Here is an 18,830-nt window from a genome sequence, read left to right as displayed (position 1 = left end):
TAAAGGGTGGGGGCTGGGCTCTTCTTTCCCATCAAGTTATTAGATCTGCTTTTTCCTTTGGCTTCAGCCAAGGCCATTACCAAAGCTGATTAGCAAAGGCACCAGGCATCTTCTGCTTTGGAGGAAGACAAGATGTAACTCTTAATGTCTTTCAGACCAGAAATAGCAAGCAGATTTTAAGTAGAGAAATTCATTGACGTTTTGCCCTGACTGTTGGCAGTCAGCCCCCTCTAAACACCTGTCCCCACCTGTGGGACATGTTCTCTCAAATGTCTTTGCAGGGGAGACGGCCCACAGAACAGCCCTTAGTTCTCTGCAAGTCGTTTTTGTGGAGAGGAAGGCGCCTGTCGGCTGCTGTTAATACTGGTGGCACTTTTTGTCTGAGTTTGCTAATAACTGGAAGATTCTTGGCAGACATACAGAGCAGACTGTGTGGGAACAGATAACGTGACAGCGTGCCATCTGCCAGCAAGCTGTTCTGCATAGCCACGGTCTGGGGCCAAGGGCGCGGCCGCTGACTGCAGCAAGGAGCCGCCTGAAGGTCGGCCGGCCGTTCCCCTGGCCTGGGCAGGGTGGGGTGGGAGGAGTGGCTGGCATGCTGCCTGGGCCTCCCCTGCCAAAGACCAGCCATGGGCTGCTTTGGCCTCTGGGTCAGGCCCACTTGGGCAAGAGCTACCTTCTGATCGAGATTAAGCACTGCCTGAATGAGCAGTAACCGGGACAAGGAAAACCCCCTCGGCTTTGCACTGATCTAATTCTCCCAGTTTCTGGCTGCTCCTGTGCTGGTCACCTAAGTTCAGGAGGAGGAGTTCCGCTCAGACACTGTTCACCCTACTTTGAGGCTTTTACAAAGCTTTGCATCTAACTGAAGCCTCTAAAGTTTTCTACTCTGCACCTGCTCTCAGACTGCTGTAAGACACCTTGGAATTCTATCATGGAAACCGCTCGCTTCCTGAAAGGTTCCGTTCTTAACAAAGCGCCCTGTCCACGTGAGCACACAGGACCCGTCCCGCTCCCATGGTCGGCTAGCCTGCCCCTCCTCACGTGATAGCAGCTGCTCGCCTCTGCTCCTCTGCTCTCTGCCGTCCAGAGCTGGGGTTGGGGGGAGGGTAACGCATGGCTTTCTACCATCCCTCTGGTGCAACTCAAAAATGAAGTGATCGCGTAGGCGCCAGTGGTAAGCTCTTTTACTTTTCTTCTTTAATTTTTAAAAACACTTCAATATTTTAATGTCCTGACCAGCAGCAGTACAAACACTAAAAGCAAGGTTTTTTTTTTTTTTGCCCAGAAAAACAAAACGAAAAAAAAAAACAAACAAAAAACCCCCAAATAGGAAAACAAACAAAAATCCCCCCAAACCACATATTAGAAATGGCAGGCTTTTTATAACAATAATTAAAGTAATAAAAACATACAAAACTTTTTTTTTATATACACAGTACAAGGCTGAAGCACCTTTGACTTTTCTCTCAAAATGTACGTTGTATGAAAACACCACCCCCTGCAGTAACAATTCGGTGGGTGGGAATATATGTATACATAGAGCTCTGTACATTTTTTTCCCCCACGGAGTAATAAAAAGGTACCTTCAGGTGATTTGCTTTATCTCTAGGTAAGAGCTTTTCCAGGGAAAAGCCTTTGGGTGAGGCTTCAGTACTGTTCTTTGTGTGTTCCTAGGACCTGTTGCTTTGAAGAAAATTTTGCAGAAAAGTAAAAACAAATAAGCCCTTTACTTAAAATGCACACCACCTTCGATCAGCTGAGGCAGGCCTCTGTCCTGGGGAGGAAGGAGGCCGACCCCCTGCTGCAGCAAAAGCAAAACGGGTTCTCGAGGCACAGAAACAGGGCGACAGAAGAACAGTCGGTTTCATCCCATCTTACACACCCGGGGCTATAAATGATCAAGTTTTAGTGTTGGTAACGGAGCCTTCATTTTCAGATTTAAAAACAATGACGTGGGGGAAGAAAGAATAAAACCGCCTGTAAAAAGAAAAAACTATGGGCGTCCTACATTGGTCGCTCGCTGAATTACAAAGGTGATTCGATCGCATTGAAGTCAAGGCGAGTCCATCCTTTTTCCTGGAGCCTGGAATCCTTCGCTTCATGCATGGCACATTCTCATTATTTTAAGCTTCAAACCTCCCAGTGAAAAATATTAAATATTCAAGGTAATAAAATAGATAATTTCTATACTATAGGTTCGGCCTAGCGCAAGGGACACCGTCACCTGGGATATCCCTTGTAGTAACCCCTAGACCAGTGCACTGCGGGCAGGGCAAGGCACTTCCGTAGGTGATCCAGCTCTGCCTGGAGTCGTTCCCTTTCTGAAACGATCTTCTGTTTCTGGCTCCTCAACTCCTGGAAGGAGAGAGACTCGGGTAAGACAAAGTCACCTCCCACTGTCCGAGGCCTGTGCGAAGCGAGCCCGGTCCGGGGGGACAGCGGCCTCGGGGGGAGCCAGCTCAAACTGTCCCCAGGGTCTCGGATTCTCACGGCGTCTGCTCGCTCTCATAGAGCTAGTGGCCACGGCTGTCTCAGCCTCAACCTGAGATTTGAACCATCAGCCCAGATACTATAAAATCCTTGCTGCTTCAGAAGTGGCCAGGACGTGCAGACCTGTTCCAAGCCGAGGCCCACAGGGGGGAAGAGGTGGTCGGTTGGCCTAAAGAGCTCTCCTCCTCCAGTAAATCTGCTTCCATCCTCCTCAGCAAATCGTAGGGGGAGGCTGATACAGGCAAGAAATAATTCCCCCAAAGGGATGTATAAATAGCATCTCCACCCTTCCAGGATCAATATATTCTGCAAATCAACGCCTCCCTCCTTACCTAATCTTGGGTAATCAACCGACTGCTGAATTCCCTGCCTAAGATTAGTGCTGAGCTCTTAAGAGCAGGATTTCCCCTCAAAACTTGCCTGGTAGGGGTGCCCTTGAATCCAAACTTGAAAGGTAAAAGATACCATGCTTTTCTTAAGGAACTCCCCCCCCACCAGGAGCCAGTTTGCATTGCGTGTCCCCATGTGACGCCCACTCACCGCCATGCTGTGGGAGAGCTGCTCCGCCGTGAGGCTGAGGCTGTAGTGCTGTGCCTCTAGCCGCCTGCACTGCGTCTGCAACACTTGCCGCTCCAGGTTTTGCTCTGAAAAGACACACGACATTGGTCTCTCCGTACAGGGGCCACAAGCCTGGCGGCGGTGCCCTTTTCTCTCTACAGCGGCCAGCAAAGTCCTCTCCTTGGGACCATGAGGCCCCCAGCCCTTCAAACTGCGCTGGGAAATACCCACGCGTTACTAAATTAAATCTAGCCCAGCGGAATAAAGACAAAGGACCTAGCATAGGAAGGCCAATGAAGGGATACAGTTTAGGGGGTAACTGAGGTGAACTTTAGGGCTTTAAAATGCATTCTTCAAAAAGAAAGCTTAAAAAACAAGGTTTGAAAGCTTTTAAGCTGCTAGGAAAAGGCCTGCATATAAACTTAGAAATTGAAAGTGTAGTTTTAAAGTAAAATAAAATCTCTGCCTTTCCAAAAGGTACTGGGGCCTGGTTTTAACCAAAGGTTAAATTAAGCGGACCCAGAGAAGATGCGTGTGTTCACTCCATTGAAGTAAAACTGCGTCCTACTGCTGCACGTGCACGGACGGGCTGAGCGCCTCGCGAGTGACCGACTCCTTGGAGTTTGTCAACTCAAAATACAGGTTCCACCCGCAGGAGGAGAGGGAGCCGGCGGTGGTGCAGACGCTGGTTGTGGGTCTGTGGCCCATGGTTTATTAGTCTGCACTCATCTGTGGTTTTAAAATGCTTACTTCAAAGTGTTACTTGAAATGATTAAGGTTCATAATCAAATGTGTAATAACGTTAACAACATAGTGATAATAAAAATTAGACTTTACCATACAGTAATAAATGAATTGGGCGGTGGCGGCCTGGGTTTTGCCGGTCATGGCTGGCACTTCCCAGCATGTGTCAAACTGGTGCCCAGCACCCACTGCAGGGCGGACGGTGAGGGGAGAGGGGCCGCCACACCAGTGCTCTGGCTCAAGAGCCCCCCACCCCCAGCAGCCCACCTGCCTACGCTAACACAGAGGGAGGGCCCCCACTTCTCCCTGCACCGGTGTCCTAGCACTCCTGCCTCGCACACGCTAGGCACTGCTGCCGTATCTCGGGGAGATGGGGGGCGCAGAGAAAGGAGGCCACGCGCTACACACACAGCAACAGTGCCAGAGCCCCACCAGCACCTGGCGCCTTTCACCCGGAAGCACTAGACAGGTGGGCGAGGTGCACCTGCACCCCCCCAGGGCTTCCTCCACGAGGCAGGGGCGGAGCGAGGATGAAATATTCTGGCAGAGACAAGGGCTTGGCTACCTGAACAAAGTGCTGGCGCAGGCCAGCCTGTGAGGGAAACTGCCACCAGCCTCAAGGTGCTCCAAGTGCGAGGCAGCCCATGAGGGGCCAGGCCCGGCTACCTGGGGCTCAGCTAAGCTGACAAGCTTTCATTTCCAGAGCCCTTGTATGTGGTGACAAGGGTTGAGACCGACGGGAGTAGCAAGAGCACGAGGAGGAAGGCCTGGCCAGCAGGGCCCAGGTTTGGGCTGTCACGCCGAGTGGTGACAGGCGCCGGGTACTTAAACTTCTCCATTAAGAATGGCCTCAGGTCTGCCTGCAGCGAATGGCCATTGTAAGTCAGCCCAGGCCCTGCAGGGAACGACCCAGCCGAGGCCCGAGGGTGGCAGGCTGGTGCTGTCACCCAGAAACAGTGCCCAGCGCTGTGCTGGTGGCCCGAGTGCGCACTAAACGCACCCTCACTTCTCTTTCCAGGCCCTTAGCCGCCTCCCACTCCCCCTGTACCTTCTATATGCTCTTGGTAAGCTTCAAAAATGGCCTCAATCCCTTGCCACTTGCGCCTGGGAGGGTCCTCGTCCTCCTCGTCCCCCTCTTCCTCGTCCCCCTCCTCTGAGTCCTGGTCCATCTCCTGCGGGAGGGGGCCCTTCCTCCCAGCTGGGGGCTCCTGCTGCCCGTTGTGCTGGGGCAGAGGGAGCCGGCTCGAGGGCTGCAGCTCAGGAATGTTGTAGTGGACGGACGTGTCGACTTTGTGGTTCTGCTCCGCAGACAGCACAGCCACGTTCCCTGTGGACAAGAGGGGTTCGTGACGGGGCCGGCAGGGCCCTGGAGGCGGGAGCAGGGATGGCAGAGGGGGTGAGTTGCTCTGCCTTGGGTGACAGACTGCGTGTGATGAGGTCCCTCACCTGACCAGAAGATGCAAGACAGAGAGGCCTGTGCCAGTCTGACCAAAGATGGCGCCGCAGGGGGTGGGGAGGAGCCGGAGATACTACAGGTCCCGGTCAGTCATGTTATGTGCACAGTCTCGGCTAAGTCCAGCTCCCAGCTTCAGCGTCCTATCCTATAAAAGTGTGGGCTCACGCTTGTTCTACAGCTGGCCCTTTGAGTTTGGCAACTCAAAGTACAGGCCTGTCCCCTGCCTTGTGACAGTCAGGCATCCCAGTCTCTGAGTACACCCTGCTGCTGGGACCTATGTAGACAAGATCTGTGCAATCTTGTGGCATGGCCTACGGGTGCTTTTCTAACAGGTGCATGCAGCCTCCCCATGCAGAGTCTGACACCCGTCCAGTGAACCTCTGTGGCTCAAACTGGCATGGTAGGCACGACACTACAATCCCAAGAAATGGGTGTGATGTCAGGAAAGGAAATAAAACAAGATGGGCCACAGAAGAGCCCCTGAGGTATGTCCCGGAAGGAACAGACGTATTTAACCTAGTCCTCTAGTTAAAAACTTTCCTTCTTGAAGAACAGATTCAAGTTAACTTACGATAAACACCCAGTAAAGTGTATCTCCTGATTTGGGGGCAGTCTTTAATCACTGCAAAACCCATTGCTTTGCTTTCTGGGTATTTCATTTCATTTCTGCTGACAGCACTGACTTACCTGAAAAATACAGTGTCAGACCCATATGCCTAAAAATGCTTATTTACCTTAAATATAGCTTTTATAGCTTGCAGTAATAATTTTTTTTTAAAGTTTTGGCATAATAGCCGCATTTTTTTTTCTGACTAATGGCGTGTACAGAAATCACACTCAGAAGTTATCTGATCACTGAGGATTCTTTTCTGACCAATTTCAACCTTCAATTCAGTGGTAAGGAAACGAAGGGCCGTTCTACAAACTTCCGTGACTTCCACCAAACCACCTGAGGGCTCAGACCCAGGGCCAGAGCAGCCACTATGTCACAAGGGCCCTCCAGGACCAGTGGGACGAACACCTGCTGGGTCTACTTATCACAGGACGGTGAGGTCTCCAGGTGAGCTGGGGCGGGGAAGGGGGGAAAGCTGGGAAATCACTCAGCAATGGAAGGCGTGGGTCCTATTTTTGCTGGAGGGGCACCTTGCTTGGCCTTCTGAATGGATGTGCTTAATCCCAAACTCAGACGGCACCGCTTACTAATTCATGAAGTGTGGCCTGCACACTGGCAGCAGCATTGCCCAGGCACCTCCTGGAAACAGAGGACTCTCGGCCTGTCCAGGACCTGCTGAGGCAGAATCCACCTGTGACGCACTCCGCAGGTACTTGTGCACACGGGAGCTCGGGGGAGCCCATGCTGAGGCTGAGCCACTGCGGGTGATGCTCCAGGCCAGAAGCCCACCTCTCTAGTGACCCAGTGCAGAGCTGGGACGTGCAGGCTCATTACCTTTATGTTTCTGCAGGGCCTTCTGGGTGGACTGCAGCACAGACTCGTGGAACTGATGTGCAAACTCTTCGGCCACGAAGGGCTCCCACGGCTTGCTCTTCCCGTTGATGCTATGGGACAATGGCACGGGAATGTCCTTGGGCGCAGGGCCCCGGATGTAATGAAGCATGCTGAGGCTCTTCTTGCTCCCAGGGGCCTCACTCAGCCTGGCCTTCTCACTGCTGGTGGGAGCTGGCTCCTGGACTCGCCCTAGCTCCTGGGGCCGGAGCTGTTCCAGTCTCCCAGGCTCTGTGGCCTTTGGGACGTCAGACAAGGAAGCAGCAATACCCACAGGCTTCTCCACATCCAGAGAGGCGTGCTGAGCGGTTGGTTCTTTTAGAGACAGAAATCGAGGAAAATGTTTTAAGAGCTGTAAAGGAGCTGGCAGACCCTGACCTCTAGTGCTTACATTCAATAAAGACCCAGTACAAAGGACCAAGACTTGGGGAGCCACTGAACTAGATGTCACTGTACACTCTGTGGTCTGAAGGGCGATGAGTGCTTAGCAGCAAGTCCATTCTCGAAAGGTGCCCTGAGAAGGCATCTGGAAAGAAAAAGAATCTGCAGGAAGGAGCAAGTCAACTTTAGTTCATTCAGAAGGTGGAAGTTGCACAACCCGAACAGACAAGAAAGACCACGTCAGGAGCTGAGAACAGGGCTGTGCCGTGAAGATCTCTCACTCCCTTTGGCAGCACAGCGAGGTACAAAGCATGAGAGACACAGAGAGAGGGGTGTGAAAGCAGCTACCAGAGGCCTGGAAGGCGGGACAAACGAGACGAGGCCCCAAGAACAGCACCCACGAAGGGCAGTGGGAGCAGCAGGCTCAGAAACCCCAGCTCGGGGCTCCGGCAGCTCAGGCCAACACTGGACTGACGGACGATGGCTATGAACAGACCCCAGGCAGCTCTGCGGCAGCCGGGGCCCTCCCCCTAACTCTGCGCCCCAACTTCCAACTGGCATGTTCTGTCCTGAGGAGATCGCAACTACCGTGCAGAAACTTGTGCAAGAGAGATGGAGAGAGGCACAGTCTGCGTCCAAGAGGAAAGACTGGTGGTAAAGGCGACCTTGAGTGGTCACCTCTGACCCTGGGCTGCCCGCGGGACAGTCCTGGGGGATGGCAGATGGCCTGTCCTGCCCGGCCTTACCGCTCAGGGGGGCAGCAGGACTGTCCCTCGGAGAGTTTCTGAGTGCATCTGCCACAGCGGCGGCCAGTGCCTTCTGCTTCATGGCATGGAGCATTTCAACAAGTTTCTCTTTGTCTATGAGAAAAGCAGCCTGAGATTAACAAGAGTTGTATCATTTCTGGAGGGGGCAGGATCCCAGGCCAGATCAGGACTGGCAGATGCCAAGTCCTTTAAACCAAGAAAGACACAAAGCACATGCCATGGGCAGAAGTTGTGTTTAATGGAAAAAATCATTTTAGAGTGAGCCTCGATGCCTCTCAGCTCTGCTGTCACATTTTAGAGGTATCCTGTAAAAGCTGTGTGTGTACCGCGAAATACGGGTACCTGTGATCTTCTGAGGGGACTTCTGAGAACATATTCTTATTTAGAAGACAAGAAAGAAAGAAAGAAAGAAAGAAAACAGTTGGCCCAAACTCAAGGAAACCACCCACAAGTTCGTGCCCTCCTCCTGGAAACAGGAGCTGCCCTGGGAGCCACTCCTTGCTCCTGGTGCACAAGCACACAGACCCTTGCGTCATTCGGCACCACACATTCCTGATGCAGGGGGCGTCTCACTAACTAAACCTTAAGTGGCCATGTCACTGTGACTTCTTCCAGGAATTAAGTCAGGTAAAAGGATGCTTCTTACAAACAAACCATGCACGCAGTTTGTACTGGGAATAAACACAACAGTGCCTCTTTAAGGGAAGGCGGGAATCCCCGCTTACTGGTTAAAGACAAAGGGTAACCTGCTACAGCCCAAGGAGGAAGGAAGTAGAGAAAAGTAAACTTCTTTGCACTTATGCTTTCCTTTTGACTACCTTCCGGAGAGAGGTGACCAGGTGTCAGCGAGGGGGACCTGGAAGTGTGCAGATGAGCCGCAGGGAGGCCAAGACCCAAACCCATATCCTGCCACTAAGTGAGCCTGTGGGGCAGATAAGTAGACAGACTCCCCCAGGGAGTGTTCAGACCGCACCGCTTCTGCCCTATGGATCCAGCCCACAGAGCTGGTCTCACCACAGCCCTTGGTGGCTGGACTGACCCAGAAGCATCTCTCAGGGCAAACTGTCCAATCACAGTATGTGTTGGCTCTACCTGGTGGTGGCAGACCACCCCAAGCCCCCAGTCATCAGAACACGAAGCCCAGCGGCCGCATCAGCGGCCCATCAACAAGACGCCGCCCTACCGTGGAGCCCAGAACCCTGCCACAGAGGGCGCCCCACTGTGCGTCCTGGGGGTCACCAAGCCCACCTTCTTGGGCGCTGCGAGATCTGACAAGTGACAAGATGAAGCTTGCAGTGAGCTTTACATACAGAACAAACACCAGTGAGTCTTCAATTCCCACCCAGGATGGAATAAGAAAATGGGCTTCAAACGGGGCAATCTGAGTTTCAGATGGCCAAGCGATGCCAGGGTAGGTCTACAGAAGCAGGTGGCAGCTTCCTTGGGAGCCAAAGGGGATCAAGAGCCCCAGGGCGCGAGTGTTTCCAGGGTCCCAGCAGCTTCTCCAAGCCCTCAGCCAGCCCAGTGAGCTCTGCCCGAGAGGCCAGGGCCAGGCCTCACCTTTCCTCTTCTCAGCGCTGACGTGGGTCAGGCTGAAGATGGTCAGGAACTTCTTCTTCTCTTCGAAGTTGGGGCTGTTGTTCATCTCGTCGGGGCTGTAGCGGGTGGTCAGAGCCAGTCTCGGCGAAGGCGTCTGCCGCTTGTTCCGAATCATCGGGGGGGACGGGCTTCTCTCCCTCAGCATCCGCCGCCGCTTCCTCCGCTTCTGGGTCAGCAACTCCTCCTTCTGCTGTTGGGTGGTCAAGCCAAAAAGTTGCAAAAACTCTAGCTTCTAGATTGGGAAAGAAAACAAAATGATTTTGAAACCACTGGTGGTGGCATGCTTCCACTGTCCCAGGGGCCCCTCCTGGGGTCCTCAAAGCCCACCCTGCACTGGGCCTTGGAGCAGGAGGACCCTGGCAGTACGTCTAGGCCCCTGCTGTGTGGCAGTGCGGGACTGACTGGGATGGGGACAGAGACAAGAGGTGGGTACCGCGGTGGGCACCAGTGCCCAGCCCATAGCCTGACAGTGGTGACGGACCCGGTACCTCGGAGGACGTGTCCAGCTTGAGAGGCGGCTGCTCGGCCACGCAGCGGAGGTGGGCCCTGACCTCCTCCTCGTCACTCTCATCGTAGGAGTCATCCAGGTCATAGTAGTACCCTGATGGCAGGAAGCACCTGGCTCAGCTGGGCAAGGGGCCTCATTCCTGGTGTGTGTGTGTGTGTGTGTGTGTGTGTGTGTGCTGGGCACCCACGTGTGCACAGACCCGCCTGTCAGGGCAGGGCCTCCGCAAACCCCCCTGCCCGAGCACCCGGAAACCTAGATTCCTTTCATCCCAGTTAGGAAGGGCCATTAACCCCTAGTCCTAGGGCTTTCTGTGGATGGCAGGTGGGGGTTAGGACACAGGCACCAGGCTTCTGCATCCAGGCCTCAAGAGGCCAGGCAGTCCCTGAGCTAACACTGGTCCCTGGCAGGGCATCATTCATCATGGCCTGGGGCCGTGACCGTGGCAACCCAAGGCCGTTTGTGCACATCTGCTCCCTCCTGCATGGCCATCTGGGTTCATTATCTAAGGGGACAGGCACACTCAGGTCCCTGTCCTCTCGGAGGCACAGGACATGCCCACAAACCTGCTGCAAAGGACAGCAGAGGACCGCTGCCCCTGAGGGCACTGGGGGCTCCCCACCTCCTTCACAAGGTGAGTGGAGGGAGAAAATCCTTCCTGGGCCCTAAATCTAGCCTGGACCAACCCAGAAAGACTTGGCCGTGGCCCTGGCTTCTGGCTAAGAGGTTGCATTCAACATAGCACAGGACCTGAACTTCCAGCTACAGAAAGGAAACTGGTCTGAGTCTGATGCCTCTTAGTTGGGGGGCAGGGGCATAGGTGGGCCACAGACAGCCACTCGTGCAGCTCACCTGTTCCTGGCTCTTTGGGGAACGCAGGGAGCTACGGACCAAGTTTCACCCCAAACCCCTCGGGAGCAGGAAGCAGGGAGTGGCCAGACCACCCCGCCCGGCCCGCACCCCCACTGGGCCGCTCTCGGAGGCCCCTTCCCCGTTGCACTACACTAATATTTAAGCCCATCTTCCTAGCCTCCAGTCATCATTTATTAATGGTGCATGTCTGTGGAACGCTTTCGCAGACAGGCTTCGGTTTGTTTTTTTGGGACAGTCTGCATTGCGGCAGGACAGGCAAGGGACCCTGAGCCTGTCTTGTCTCCCTAGGTGTCAGGTGGCGGCACAGACGCCATGGAACTTGCTCTCCGGAACTGCTGAAACCCCAGAGCAGGAAGCAGGAGTGGGGGAAGGGAAGGGCTGAGTGGCTGGCACTGCTGCCTCACCAGGCCCACCACGTCGGGGGCCACCCAGGGGACCGGACCTTTCTCTTGGGCCTCCCGCCGCCGGCGCTCCTCCAGGTCCAGCTTGCTGACCAGCCTCCGCCGCTGCTGCAGGAACTCGTCGTAGATGTAGGCGGGGTCGGGGCCCCGTGGCGCTGCGGGCCAGTAGGGTGAGCCTGGCTTCAGCGGCCCGGTGAGCTCCCCAAAGGGGGCTGGCTGGGTGAGGGGGGCCCGCGGCTGGACGGTCTGCGTGGACTTCTCGAGCTCAGCCAGGAAGGGCCCGGGACCATGTGGGAAGGCCTGGTGGTCCAGACTCCCAGGCTCCCGTGGTGGCGGCTGGTACTTGTCCAGGGGCGCGCCCTCACGCTTCCGGGGCCCCTCCTCTGCCCTCTCTGGGCAGGAGACCCGCTCCACCTTCACCAGCGGGACTGCCGCCTGGCGGCCGGGCTCAAACGGGCTGGGGTGGCTGTGCAGAGGGTGGCTCTCGGGGGCCCGCCGTGGCTCCAGGCTGCTGTCCATCAGGGACACAGGGTTCCAGAGGGCCGTGGGCACAGAGTGGACCTGCGGCTTGGGTGAGATGAGGGGTGGGGGCCCCCCAAAATGCTGCGGGGGATCTCGGCTGCCTGGCTCTTGACGGTTTGGTCCCGGCCTGGGGAATGAGCAGATGAAGGCATCAGTCATGAGGGAGCACACTGGCCACCCACGGGCCTCCAGGAGACCTGCAGGGGCCCAGAGGCAGGAGACAGCTTCTAGGGTGGTGCAGACAGGACCCCTTGGTAACTACAGCTGAGGGCCCACCTGCTGAGGCCAACTCCACGTGACTCCATTTCATCTTAAAACAGCTGGAGGTGAGTCCATGTGGCCCTGCCTTTGAGAGGACTCAGGGGCCTGGGGAAGGGACACTGCTTGCTGAAGGTGCCCGGGCCGGAGCTGCCTTCCAACCAGTTTCTCACCTGGGACCTTGTACTAAATGACCCACCTCTCCCCCACCTCCCGAAGGTCCATGAGCTCTGTAAGGACAGACCCTCCTCATGGTTCCACAGGGAGGCCCATGACATAGGCAATAAAGATGGCCCTGCTGCCAGCACCTGGCTCCAGATATGCCAAGCTATGGGCACACGATGGAGGTGGGGAAGACGGCTGCTTTCAAAGAGGCCATTGCCTCTAGTCCTCACTGCCCTCAGACAGCAGCGAGAGGGGTTGGGGGGCTGGCACCCAGGCCCTCACAGCCAGGGTGGGCCTATGCTGCTGCTGACCCCCGGCGGTCACTGCCAGAACGGCAGCAACCCTGTGCGGGGCCCCAAAGTCGTCTGGGACCTGGGCCGTCCACTGCAGCAGGCGCCCCTCACAGGGGTCTGGAGGGACTTTCCAGCGACAAGTGGCTCCACCTTGCAATCTATTAAATGACTCTTTCCTCACTGCACTTAGAACGAAATTTAACTTACAAAAGGCTATTTACATATTCCTTTCCCAAAGTTTATCTATTCCTTGCTGACAAGGTGACCCAGGCAAAGTCTCGGGATGGACAGGGCCAAGGCCACGGCGGTCATACGACCTCTCCCTGCGGGCCAAAGGGGGGTCACAACCACCAAGCTTCATCCTAGTTATTTCTGAACGCAGGCTGGGAGGCGCCCCGGAGCTGCCGCACCTCTGGCCGGCAGAGGACAAAGGGAACCATATCAAGAAGCTGCGTGTCCTTAAGTAAACAGCAAGGGAGTCAAACCCGTTAGCAGAATAAATATTTTATGCAGCACAGCCAAGCCCTGAATGGGTCTCTAGCTCAGCGCAAGGGCTGTTAAATCCATGCTGCTGTGAGGCAAGCCTGCTGCCAGCTGCTTGTGGGGCCTGCTGAGGCCGGCCAGGGGCCCTGTCTCCTGCCCATGCCCAGGCCTGCACAGGGGTGCCCATGGTGGAGGCAGCAGAGGGTCCTGACAGCCCCACTGGAACCAGAGGAAGATGCCCTCAGGACTCAGAACACGCAGATTTTACCAGGAGATGCTGGCTGCTTCCCCAGTGCCCTGGGCATGCAGGCGGTCAGCTCACAAGCAGACCAGCCTGAGCCTCCGTGCAGCCTCAGGGTGGGCGCAGAGGAGCAGAGGGGGTTTCCCTGAGGCCAATGGGCAGCGTAGACTGGAGGCTTTGGGGGGACCCAGCGAGGGGGCCCAGCTGTAGTGCCCCCATCACACCTGATGAGTCAAGCCACCTCCCCTACCACCACCCTCAATAGTAGGCGCTGAGGTGGGGCTGCTGAACAGGCCAGCCACGCCCAGGCCAGCCGAGGGAGAGTGCGTGGGTGTGGAGGGCCTGACACCAGGTGTTTCTCGTCTCCAGACAGCATGTGGGCACAGTAACTGTGAAGACACTCAGAAACCTACCTGCCCAAACGCCTTTGTGCCCCACTGAGGAAACACCTGACCCAGCACCCCTGCAGCCTGGCTCTCTACCAGAAGAGGGCCTCACCCCACCCTTCAGGATGCACCCTGGAGTGATGCGCCAGGCCAAAGGGTGGCAGCGGCGAGGCACAGCTCCCAAGGCAAGTCTCAGCACCTGGGTAGGGGGGATCCTGGACAGGCACAGAGGCCCCTGGGGATTTTTTATAAAGGATCTGGGAAATGGCATTTTGTTTTATAACAAAAGTAGTAAAGGTAATTTTTATTTAAATAATTAAAGGCATCCCCTCCCCTTATTGTTAAAAAAAGTTTGGGCTCAAAAGCTCTCTTCAGGTGCCACAAATGCCCCCGTGTGGGTGCAGCTGGGCTGCGTGGGAAGGCCCGCTCTGGACGCGGGCTTGGCAGCCACGTTACTCGGGGACGGGGCGCCTCTGAGCACCTCCTCGCCCTCCTCCGTCTCTGCTTCCTCACGGGCAAAATGGGGACTGAAGATGAAAGGAAACACCAGGTGAGAAAGCTCAGCAGGACGCTGGGCGGACCGCAGGTGCTCGGGAAATGCTGGCTGTGAACAAACCCGAGTGTGAGGACGCTGTCCCCCCCACCACCCGGAGCTGCCCCCCACCGCGCACGTGCCCCCGGGGCCCACCTGGCGCTCTCCGGCCTGTGCTCCGCCTCCGTGGGAACCGCGGGCCGGCCCATATCCAGGTGCTGTTCCAGCACCTGCTGCCGGAACTCCGACACCTGCGACTGCCGGTCCTCCTTCTCCTGCCGCAGGCGCCGCTGCCGCGCCAGCCACTTCTCCTCCTCGTTGGTGCGCTGGATGAGCAGGGCCGTGGCGGCGCTGCTGCCCGGCAGCGAGAAGATGCCATGGTTGGAGAGGAGGCCGGGCATGGCATGGTGGGGCGTGGGCGCCGGGTGCAAGGGGTGCTGCACAGGCTTGGGCGCTGGTAGGCCCGTGTCCTTCAGCTTCTCTGTGGGGAGAGATGCCATCACGGCGGGATCTGGGCTCACCCGCCTCCTCCAGCCCTGGGGACGCACTAGCCTTCTGAAGGGCTCTCCCCACGGCCTCGCCGGGCAGCCCAAAGGGGCCCCAGTGAAGTCCCCAGGAACGCCCCCAGGAGGCACCGCGGCAGCCGACCGTGGCAAGCCGCTTGGCTCAACAAGCTGTTATTGAAGTTCCGTGGCCTATGCATGGAACTAGATTTGATAAAAACAAAGCAGCATTCAAGACTCCTCCTGTCCTCACACTTCTGATACATCTAGTGAGCGAATTCCCAAGGCCACGCACATCCAGTGCGTCTTGCTGGCACCGCTGCACATGTCCTTCCAGCTCCCTGCCAGCTGGAAGCCTGCCACACTGTGACCTTTGCTCCACGGAGGCTGGCAGCTGCTACCCAGTCAGCCCTCCTGGGAGAGCCGGCTGCGGGCAACCCGCCTTCCCCCAGCACGGGGCCCAGCCAGGTACCTGCTCTGGTCGGGGTCAGCTGCTCCGAGGGCTTGATCCGCTCTTCCGCGTGGCCACGCAGCGCATGCAGCTCGGCCACAGGCAGGAAGGCGGGCTCCAAGGCCTTGGCGGCCAGCAGCTCCTTCTCGCGCGCCCGCTGCTCCCGCTGGCGCTCCAGCTCCCGCTCCCGCTCGCGCTCGCGCTCCCGCTCCAGCTCCTTCTCCCGCTCCCGCTCCTTCTCCCGCTCGCGGTCGGCTTCTCTCTCGCGTTCCCGCTCGCGCCTCAGCTCCTCGTCCATCTGCAGCCTGCAGGCAGGCAGGAAGGGTCCTGAGTGCCACCACGCAGGGCATGGGGCCAGCATGGTCCCTTAAGGGGAATTCCTGCAAGTGAGCAACAGACCCCGAGCCCAAGGTTTTCACGGAAACCAGCCTTCTAATCTGAGCAGCGAGGTTCTAGTTTATTAAGGCAGGAGTAGCTCAGCCCATTAGCACCAAGGTGGCACACGGACTCTAAGCACTGCTGATAAGGGAGCTAGGCCAGGCATCCAGGGCATCCAGATGCCCCAAGTATCACCTGTCACCTGTCTGACAGGTAAGCAGGCTGAGGACAGGAGCAGCCCAGGAGCACGCCTGCCCAGCTCCAGCCCGGGATCTGCCCTGGGCCTGAGGAGCAGAGGGCAGCCTGGCCAGGACGTGGCTTACCTCTCAGCGCCAAGGCCGGACATCCGCTCTGAGTGCAGCGCCGCCAGGGATGAGTGGGAGAGCTCAGGTGGGTAGCGGACCCCGGACAGGTGGAGATGCATAGCCGATGGGTGCAGCGGGGGCAGGGAGCCAGGGGTGGGCAGTGGGTAGAAGGGGGACCGCAGGGCTGACAGGCAGTAGGAGTCGTCCATCCTGTGCCAAAAAGACGGGCTAGTAAGCGGCAACATTAAAGAAAAAGAGGTGAGACCCCACCCCTACCCCCCCACCCCACCAACTGGTGCCTGGTGTCTGCATTGACCTGAGCGTACTGGACAGGAGAGATGGGCATGGAGCTGCCACAAAGGCCATGTCTGCGGCCGGCTCTTAACTCCCTCACCAACCAGGGCCACTAAACACCAACAGCATGGGGTCCGAGGCCCTGCCCGGAACCCCTCAGCTGGGCCAGGCCAGGACACTACAGCTGAGTAGAGACCCTCCCAGGTCTGCTGCAGGCCCTGCGTGAGAGGTGGTCCACAGCCTACCCCAGACCCATCAGGCAAGGATTCAGGGAGCTTCACCCAGAGCAGCGACGAGGCACGTATTTCCAAGGGGGTTTCATGGTTGTACAGCAAAGGCATCCCCCTTTTACACAAGCCACGCTTTCGCTTTAGTAACAAAGTGCTGCAGGCGCGGGCAGTGGGTAGGTGACAGCTCAGACAGCTGGGCTCTCTGCACCGGGGCAGCTCCTGGGCCGACGTGGGAGGGCTGGTGCGGGCTGCTCGGCGCTCTCACCCACAGTCTGGCCCAGGACGTGAGAACACAATCCTGGCCACAAGGGCATGTGTGGTGACGCCCTAGGACGCCTCACCTGAAGGCCGGGTGGGGGAAGGGGTGCGGGGCCAGGTAGCTGGGGTGGTAGTAGGCTGCAGCGGTGGCTGGGTCCAGGCCGAGGGGAGGCAGGGAGGACATGCGGAGGTCCTCGGTGGTGTGGTAGGGCCGGAAGCTCCTCAGGTAATCCTCGGTCACCGTGCTCGGGGGCACCACGTGGTGCACTGGCCGCTGGAGGCTGTGGGCACGGATCGGGGGAGGGAGGTGGAGGTGAGCACGGTCCTGCCCCGGGCAGGAACCGGCCAGCCTGCCCCTGCCCGCCACTGACTGTCAGGACGACTCTGGGGACAGGCCCTGGCTCACTAACAGGATGCTGGTCCTGGCACGAGGCAGCAAGGGGGGCAGCTGCTGCCCCTCAGGCCGGCCTGGACCCCTCCTGTTGTCACCAGCAGGCCCCAGGAACCCGGAACCAGGACGGGGGTTCAGGCAGGCCGGGAGTGCCAGCCACCGTCCCGGCGTAGAAATGGACAGTAGGCACAGATGGGGCTTGTGGGCCCAGGGCTGAGCCACCACCTGGCGGCTCCCAGCCTCAGCTGGTACAGATCATGCTGCCAGGTCTCAGGGATCCAGACCCCCGGTACGCATACCCCAGACGAGCCCTGAACTGTACTTACTTGAGCGGCGGGAAGCGGGAGTCCTGCACAGCAGAGCTGGGGGAGATGCCGAAAGGGTAGGGGGCGCTGAGCAGGTGGGAGGGGATGGCTGGGGCCCCTGCCTTCTCCTGGGGCAGTGGGGGCTCCACGATGAGGCGTTCCCGGCCGCCGCTGCCCCTCGAGCTGGCGTCCTGCCAGAGGGCAGAGGGCAGGGGGTCAGGGCAGGGGCGGTGGCACGAGCCCTGCTCACAGTGCCGCCAAAGGAGACCAGCCGGGCCTTCCTCTAGACCAAAGGACCCTAAGGTTTTAGTGCACATTCTTGAGGTTTTCTCCCCAAACCTGCAGGGCATGTGATGTGAGGGGGAGAGGGTAGGTCTGGACCGAAACCCACCTGGGGGGGCCCATTCTCTCCTTGGGGCAACGGGGAAGAACGGAACCCTGGTCCAGGATGCCTGGGGTCATCAAGGCCAGTGCCGTGAGGGGAGCTGACACAGAGCAGGGGCTCCCTGCCTCTCACGGCATGGACTTCCCAGGCGCTTACACCCGCTCCGAACCCAAGCTTGGGGACCTAGATGACCTTGGTGTCCTGGCACCCTCAGGGAGTGAGCTCTGCACTCAGCCCAGGGCGTGACAGAACCTTCTGGAGCCCCCAACCACTGATCAGGCATGCGCAGGTGCCCCCCAGGGACTGAGGCATCAGCTGTGTGGCCAGCTGCCAGCATGCTTCAGATACCCCTGGTGCCCACAGAGGGGCACGGCCGATAAACTGGCGCTGCCCCCCACCAATCTGTGGCGACTCTGGCATGGCCAGAAAACAGACCAGTTGGGCCTCAACTGGCCAGACCTGTCTGGGGACACCTTTGCCCGTGGTGGCAGGGCTTGTGGCAATCTGGGCCTGGTGGGGGAGGCAGACCCTGGAACCAGAGGAGGGGTGCACGTCACTCCTGGCCTCACGGCCCAGCAGTTTGCACGCCCCTCCACAGGAGCATCCAGCCCCTAGAAAACAGATCAACAGAAGCTTCTAACCACTCTTGCCCTTATGAGGCTGAAAGGGCCCACATGGCCAGACCCAGAGCATAATCAGTCAGGGAGATCTTGTTCTGGATTCTAAGCAGTGATGAACCTGGGGGACTTAATCACTGGGGGAGGACAGCACCAGCCTAGGCTGAGCCCCACAGGCCCCATGGCCAGCTGGGCATGACGCCCCACCCCAGGCATCAGGTCAGGCCACTGCGGACGCACAGACAGCAAACACCGGCTGCAGAAGGCAGGTGTTGCTCCTGGTCTGTCCACCCAAAATCCAGTGTCTCCACCATGCCACCAAATGCCAAGCGCTTTCAAAACCAGGGGGGCCACAGCCCTGTCTCCTCTATACACTGGCAGGCTAGGGGGAAGTCTGGGGACCCTGCTGGACAGCTGGTGGCGATATGACCCTGCCCCCGAGGAGACAGACCCTTCACTCCCTGCTTTCCTTGGTCACGGTCACGAGGCGGGGAAAGCAGAGCCCCAATTTATTCAACTCCTCGTGTGGGAGGACTTTCCAGGGATGGACCA

The 18,830-nt window shown here is 57.8% G+C and overlaps 1 protein-coding gene across 12 annotated transcripts in view; it reads right to left on the bottom strand.

The window, feature by feature from the left end:
- Window positions 1-1,170: 1,170 nt before the first annotated feature.
- Window positions 1,171-18,830, bottom strand: part of GSE1 (Gse1 coiled-coil protein) — a 383,892-nt gene continuing 366,232 nt past the window's right edge. For 10 of the 12 annotated variants that reach the window (XM_073225428.1, XM_073225431.1, XM_073225436.1 and 7 more), the window contains 13 exons: window positions 17,298-17,467; window positions 16,664-16,861; window positions 15,817-16,008; window positions 15,137-15,420; window positions 14,318-14,642; window positions 11,323-11,930; window positions 9,991-10,103; window positions 9,464-9,734; window positions 7,883-7,996; window positions 6,699-7,070; window positions 4,844-5,122; window positions 3,034-3,137; window positions 1,171-2,358 (listed from right to left, as the gene is read on the bottom strand). In XM_073225428.1, coding sequence (XP_073081529.1) covers window positions 2,224-2,358; window positions 3,034-3,137; window positions 4,844-5,122; window positions 6,699-7,070; window positions 7,883-7,996; window positions 9,464-9,734; window positions 9,991-10,103; window positions 11,323-11,930; window positions 14,318-14,642; window positions 15,137-15,420; window positions 15,817-16,008; window positions 16,664-16,861; window positions 17,298-17,467 — 3,165 coding nt within the window. In that variant the 3' untranslated portion in view covers window positions 1,171-2,223. The remainder of the gene's footprint in view (window positions 2,359-3,033; window positions 3,138-4,843; window positions 5,123-6,698; window positions 7,071-7,882; window positions 7,997-9,463; window positions 9,735-9,990; window positions 10,104-11,322; window positions 11,931-14,317; window positions 14,643-15,136; window positions 15,421-15,816; window positions 16,009-16,663; window positions 16,862-17,297; window positions 17,468-18,830) is intronic. The other 2 variants (XM_073225429.1, XM_073225430.1) reach the window with 2 other exon arrangements.

Source organism: Manis javanica, chromosome 17 (assembly GCF_040802235.1).
Source record: "Manis javanica isolate MJ-LG chromosome 17, MJ_LKY, whole genome shotgun sequence".
NCBI lineage: Eukaryota > Metazoa > Chordata > Mammalia > Pholidota > Manidae > Manis > Manis javanica.
This window is presented reverse-complemented; position numbering and strand designations above follow the sequence as displayed.